General features: G+C 42.6%; 2 protein-coding genes across 2 annotated transcripts in view; one reads left to right on the top strand and one right to left on the bottom strand. All coding sequences in view use genetic code 11, as the record gives it.

Annotated features, from left to right (window-relative positions):
* Positions 1-2,947: 2,947 nt before the first annotated feature.
* Positions 2,948-4,316, top strand: EGR_08359 (hypothetical protein; the record flags this gene model as incomplete). The annotated part of the gene is made up of 3 exons (XM_024497608.1): positions 2,948-3,004; positions 3,492-3,797; positions 4,206-4,316. 3 exons carry the CDS (start codon positions 2,948-2,950, stop codon positions 4,314-4,316), a joined length of 474 nt encoding a protein of 157 aa, XP_024347977.1.
* A 1,720-nt stretch (positions 4,317-6,036) lies between these two features.
* Positions 6,037-6,988, bottom strand: part of EGR_08358 (hypothetical protein) — a gene marked incomplete at both ends in the record, with an annotated part of 3,981 nt that continues 3,029 nt past the window's right edge. The window contains 2 exons of the mRNA XM_024497607.1: positions 6,037-6,201; positions 6,418-6,840. Of these exons, the coding sequence (XP_024347976.1) occupies positions 6,037-6,201; positions 6,418-6,840 (588 nt within the window). The remainder of the gene's footprint in view (positions 6,202-6,417; positions 6,841-6,988) is intronic.

Genomic DNA, 6,988 nt, shown 5'->3' with positions numbered 1-6,988 from the left:
TGAAACCGGAAAAAAGCTGGTTCGCCAAAACAGCTCATAAATGTCATTCCTTTTTACTGAAATGCACTAATTAGCACACCCACAAGGTAACAAATCAGTAGGCTCCTCCTGCTAATAAAGCCAAGCAACTTGGCAGCGGCATATTAGCCTACAATCTCGGGTTTAAACTCGTTTTGTTAACCGAAAAGATTAAGCGCATAACATTTACTGCGCTTTGATGGTTTGTTTAACTTTGCAATCGACTGCCTTGGCACTTAATTCTCCACAGACTGTACTTCCGCTTAGGCCATGGCCTTCATGAGACGCAGCGCAGTTCTTCATCTTTCTATGAGAGATATTAGGTGAAGTTTTCAGCGTCGATTACAGCATTGTTGACGAAGTCAACCCTTCTTTCAGAGGCATTATGAACGAGGAAGGACGGCGTAGATTCGGCAATTATTTGTTGCCAAGAGGAAGTGAACCGCAATATATCTTTTTCATCACATCTTCTGATTAAATAAATGACAGTAGATAGATTAGACAGAGTGACCTCTCCAGACTGAACCCACTGCGTGTGTTGGGTAGGACGGTGGTCAAACACCTCAGTCTAGTTCAGTTCAGTTATTTGCTCCACCGATAAAAGGTAGGGGAGACACTACTGAAGAAAAAAATTTAATTAAGTAGCAGCTCCTTCTTTCCGTCTTGTAATTTGTTGATACTATTATTTCTCTTTTATGTAGCATCATCAGGACAAAATCACACGTAGCTTTGTCATCTTGCCACACGAAATGCAATTTGTATGTCCAGCTGAAATTAGGGTGTAGCAGAACGCCTTTAGTACTGCATTTGCATAGACAGGTGCGCAGACACCTTCGTCTCCAGGGTCTATCCCATAGTTTTGGCGGTATGCCTGGAATATCATGTAAATATCAAGAGTCGTCTAATCATTCCATGCTCTTGTGGTAAGTCATTCTTATCCAATACCAGGCTTTATTGCGTCCTCGAACTCCATCAGCACCACCGCCCCGGCGTCTGGGATGACTCGGGAGTGGGCTCAGCAGAATTACGCCACAATGACAGCAACTGTCGGCCGATTTCCCAATTCCACTGTACTCTATACCGTTAAGTAGACACATTATGCACAGAGAATAAAACGAAAGGCGATAAAAAGGAAAAGCAACGTAAAAGACATGTTAGATGTCAGTGAGATAACAAACAGGCACGTTTGGAGGTACGTGCTTATTAAGGATTGCAAAAGCACATTTTCACCAAAACTTGACCTCACATATCGTCATCCTGTAAATCAGTAGTCATTAGGATGTGCTGGGCATTTTTTGCGTCGTACTTTGCATTTGAAACGAAGGAAAGTATCGTTAATTATGTCTAATTTTATTACAAAGGCATTACAAACCCGTTTGTTAGTAGTCTTTATCAATCCGACTACTAGGGTTTGCATCATTTTTTCACCTATTTATGTGGGCAAAGGGAATGACAATATGGTAGAAATGCCCACAACTCCACATACACTTCCCTATTGGGTGTTCCAACTTCTCGCTCTTTTTATAAATCGCGTTCCCCTCTGACCTCCTCCCGATTGGCTGAGGCCACGTTTACTTGCACTTTAGGCCCTCCAAGGGCCCGTCAAATTTTAATGTCAATCACTCAATCGAAATATGCTTGATGAAGACCACTGGGTAACTTGGACTCGGTATCCATCTTTTACAGCTAGTTGACTTTCAAACTCGTACTTGCATCGCATAAGTCCGTGCTTACTCGTATACAGTTACAGTCGGAGTCTACTCTGTGATCTATTAATTATCTGGCTAGGAGATTAATGGGATCCAGGCCGTACGCACAAAAATTCGGGTTAATAAGATTTGGCAACGGAGAGTCCCTCAGCCGGCACAATAGGCTGTGGAAGCTGCTGTTAAAATTTAGAGTCCAGACCTCACCGCTGTTGGACCAATAGTGCCAGTCAGTCGACTCCTTTGGCAGCAATACGACTAAATTTGATAATTTCTTATCCAGATTCCGGATCCTGATTTAGCTAGTACGAGAAGGCTTCTCGGCCTAAGTTTTCTAGCATCAATGCTGTGGGAGCTCTGAATAGGTGAACTACAGAAGTAAGCAAAATTAACTTTATCCAAATCCTTAAAAGATTTGAATTCCGATGATACCATTGCGCTATTAAAAATTTTTTGTGGGCAATTTTTACTGATAGATCTGCACTACTACCGACAGATAAGGGAATAAGTGGCTTAGACAGGGGAGATCAATCATCACTTTGTCCGCTTCAAGGTAGGAGTGATCGACAGTTAATTTAAATGCCCCACCTACGTCTGCCATTTGCAGTCATCTACCAACCAAGGTATCCGCACTCGTCTGCGGAGGTCATGCGAGCAGGAACCCTCTATGACGACACAATCAAGCAGTGTTAAGATGTAGTCATTTCGAATCACAATACCACTTTTTTCTGTCTGAGGACAAAGACAGTTGCGAGCTCCATGCTGTTGGTCCGCACCACAGACTCAGCCCCTCCACAAATGGCCACTGATACAAGAGTAACGCACCACTTACAAAGACATGAAAATGCCTCTCCCTCCTTTGTTGTCACGTACCGTCTCCAAAGACATTACAGCTATCGCCAGCATAATGCTGTCTGTCCGCCCATTCAATTTCAAGAGAGAAGCAAAAAAGCAGGAAGAACGTGGTCAGAACAGGTCAGTGAAAGCTTGTAACTTGTTTAATGAGATGAGCGTGAGCCACCGTAAGGTTCAGTGGCTGTCCAATTCAGCTTCAACTAGTCACCGATTCTGACATCATCATTACAGCGATAAAACTGTGACCACTTGACAACACTTGGGTCCATCAGACCGCTCAAACAGCCGCTTGTGTATGTGTTTGCTATCCGAAACTCTCCAGACAACTTCAATGCTACTTTTCTTTTTATGATACACTACTGGCTGGAATGGGTTATATCACGAGAGTGAACTTTAACGTTCTTGGCCTTGACTGGCTCGACAAGGTGAGTCCAGAGGAACTACCAATCGAATCAATCTGCTCTCAGATACCTTCGACTACAATATCAGTGGAACAGTCGCCGAGTTGTGTCGATGTGTTGTTCTTAAATCTTTGCTACCAAGACTTGGTCTCTGCAACACTACTCGGTCTATCCCACACTGTGGTGTGGTGCTACAGTAGTCTTCCACTCGAACGTATCGGTAGGGCATATTTCACCGTCAAAAGCTCACACGGAAGCTCATGGTCCTGTGGACGAAAGAGTTCTGACCTCAGACACGTGCTCTAAATGGGCATCGCCCATTGTTATGGGCAGAAAAATAAACAAAATTATCAGAGTATGCGATAATTTCCCCACTGATTCCAATGGTGCGCCTCGCCTATTCTCAATTGAGAGAGTATAGAATAGAACATCTGGCAATGAAATTCACCATGTGTTGATTCCATAAGCAGTTTTACACTTTCTTTAGGCCGCAAATTCTTGCTGTCAATAGTTTGTTCTAAAGCTGACACCCCATCACACTCAGCAGGTAGACTTCAGCGCGAGTCACTCTTCTTCCCGAGTGAAGAATTCCATCGTACAGATAATCATGCGTAAGTTGACAGCCATCAAATACCCAGGCACTGAAGGCGTTGTGGTAGCATCAATCTGTGGTGAGGACCCAACCTCGAACCAATTTATCTATGCTATTCTAACACTCTCAGTGACGGTCGCTGAAGTTGGGCAGACAACAAAGTCCGATGACCTTAAACTGCCACCCCAACCTTTTGACTCACCATGCATGGCCAAAGACCGACAGGTGTTTGGGAATCATGTTGCATTGTCCAAGCTACGAGGCCTGAGGGAAATACATCATTTTCACTGCGATCGTTCTGGAATCAACTGCATGAAGTTCGTCGTAAAAAGTTTTGCTTACCAACTTTGTGGCCACCAACGCCTTAGTTCCAATTGGAGAAGCTCTGGTTACTACTACATCTCGATCAGTCGATGGCATCTCTTGCCTCATTTTGGTGGATGCATTTTCAAAGTGGTCATAGATAACAACAGTAGTGCCTCTAGGCCTACCAAGACTACTAGTTGCGGCACCGAATCCTCAACCACCACGGACTTCCATACACGTTATTCATGAACAAAGGAACACAATTCGCATTGCAACGGTTCCATGAATATTGCTGTCAACATTTCATCACGCAATTTGTCAATCTAGTGGACAACTGGAGAGAGTGGAGCAATAGTGAATTTACTAAGGGAGGTGGAGACTCCCGATACCTCACAAAGCTTTCTACCAACATACTGTTTGAACGAGTTGAAGGGCTGATTTTAGAGCAAGTCTCTCTTAGTCAGTGCAGCAATGATCTCAAGGCCACAAGACGGCTTTAAATACACGTAGAGGGAGTCTAAACGAGATTAAAAATAGCTGCCAGAGTTTACACCCATTATCTGTCTAGATGCGATCATTGAATCTCCTGGATATTATAACTCAGGTACACGAAGGACGTATTCAACGTTAAGATTGGGAAAGACAGGTGGAGGAGGCGTCATGATCACTTGCGTCTGCGACTCACTGAAAACCATGGACATACTGGCGAATGCCTTTCAGATACCGCCTCTACTTGTGGACTCAGCTTCACAAAATACCATGGAGGAAAAGGCTCACTTTACCCGGTCTTGTGTGCTATGCCGATGATTCAGTAAACAAATGTAGAGAAAAGAGAGATAACTTACTTTATATGCAAAAGTAGGTGCTGAATGTGCTTTAACCCGCAGAAGAGTGTGCATGCTCGATATTGTCGAAGTTTTTATGTTTTCGTGGCTAATTTTCTAACAGTCTAGAGTGTTGCCATCTCGTTCATTCCCTCCTTCTTGGCTGAAATCACGCGGACAAGACGACCAAATGACTCACACTGAGTGTTTGGTGGTATTCTTTGGTTAGCTGCGGAAAACTTGGAAATTACTAGTATGCCGGTCACTTTAGCACCTTCCCCTTGTCAGTCAAAATAAGTTAATTTATTCTTACTAAACGCATTGCATGTTGATGATTTGAAGTGGGTCAACCACAATTTTTAATCCGCTTTTGTCGCCGTGTGTACTTGTGTAAGGCAGTAAGGAGGTGAAGAGAATTCGAGGCATTGTTTTACTGTTTAAGGTCTTGTTTCTGCAAGGCAGTACTGTAAGTGCAGAAACACCAGAGACGCTGACAGCATCAGTGGCAGATAAAATCGAAAAAAGTAGCATGAAGACGAAGAACGGACAACCGTCTACAGAGGTAAAGGTTAAATTGACGGCTGTGGATTTATAAATAGAAAAGTAGGACCAAAAACTACATTTAAATAGTCGTTTTCTCACTCTATGCCTTCCTCTTACTGCTGCACCACCTCTGCTACTGCCATGGGAGTGATTTTTTACTATTTTCCCCCCTCACCAATTCGTGTGAACTTTGCACTTCTTGTTATGTTACCTGCAGTCTATTCACTAATCCAATTGTCATGAGAAATCGCATTTTATTTACTACTTATTACATACTACTTAATTCCATGTGGTCATATTTCAGTTACCGATATGTTTTTCAAGCGCCTCTAATGCTGTGCACCATTATAAGTCTGTTTCCATAATACAAAGAGAATCTTTGATCTCTTCACTGTTGTTAGTGGTTTGTATACACGATTAGATGATTAAAGGGCGCATTACTTATCCTTCTCAAAACTTCTTATTCCTTTGGTTTTCTGCACATAATATTCTTAACACTATACAGGACAGTGTAATTTGGAATACTCCCACTCAATAAGGCTGTAATGTATTACTGCTCTGCATCACCACTAAGTTATCTCCAAAGGCGGAGGCGGGGGTGGAGTCCGACAACGTGAGAAGACATTGTGTTGCAAAAGAATGGCTCATCGAGAGAAGCATAGAATGGTTGGGCGGCTCTTGAAATTCACACGACCTTCCAATCAGGCCAATAAAATCGCGAAAGAGATAATAGAGATTGAAGTGTGGGCACACTTGAGTGTACAAACGCAGCACGTGCGGGAGGTGCTCTCTTACACCACAATTACATCAGAAAATAGAAATTGCATAACATGTGGCAAGATAACCAAGAAATGTGTGGATTTGTCTCGATGAAAAGATGTAGATAAGAAATGAAGAAATATTTTTCCATTTGTCATTTTTTTTTGAATAATCGTTTCAATAAAATGCAAACCAAGCTTAAAAGATTACTACTTATTTGGATTCACCTGTTAAGTAGTATTTACCGCACTTCTTCAACTGAAATAGATGGATCTGTCTGACCTATCGCCCTACCCATCACCCACAGTTGGTTTTGTCAAGAGGGTTGCCCTGTTCATGCTCTCCAGTGTCACTCCAATGCTTGGTAGGAGATTTGCTATGAAGGCTACTTTCCAAATCAGTTATCGCATCACTGCATTGAATATTACATTTGGACGACAAAACTTACACTCCCCTTTCTCGCATGTTATGTATACAGAAGAAGTGTTGATTTCCCTAGTACTGACATCGTCAACGTTGACAACATCATCCACCATTCTCATATGAGAATTATGTACTGCCTGAGTCTTTCCCATTCCTGCATAAACGTCAGAGTAGTAGAGTGGAATATGCATTTCTAGCATGCAAAACGGAGGAGAAGCTGGTGGCGTAGTACGAAGGCCATGACGTAGGGTGGAAGTACATTTTGCGAAGGCTTCAGTGCACATGTAGTCAAACTCGGAGTTAGACCAACTACCAAAGCATTGCAAATACCAAAATGCCCAGATGAAAAAGTTGGAAAAACAAACTGATACTCGAGACTGTTGATGAAGATCGACTTGATGAGCAGGAGGACCCTACCGATTTACGACATAGTAGGTGTACTAATTAGTGCATTTCAGTAAAAAGGAATGGCGTTTACGAGACATTATGCTAATCACATGAGTTATCTAGACAAATCAACTTTTTCCGTTTCAGTGAGCTAGTTTTTTTCTTCTGAATCAA

This window comes from Echinococcus granulosus (assembly GCF_000524195.1).
Source record: "Echinococcus granulosus chromosome Unknown EG_S00104, whole genome shotgun sequence".
Taxonomy (NCBI): Eukaryota; Metazoa; Platyhelminthes; class Cestoda; order Cyclophyllidea; family Taeniidae; genus Echinococcus; species Echinococcus granulosus.
This window is presented reverse-complemented; position numbering and strand designations above follow the sequence as displayed.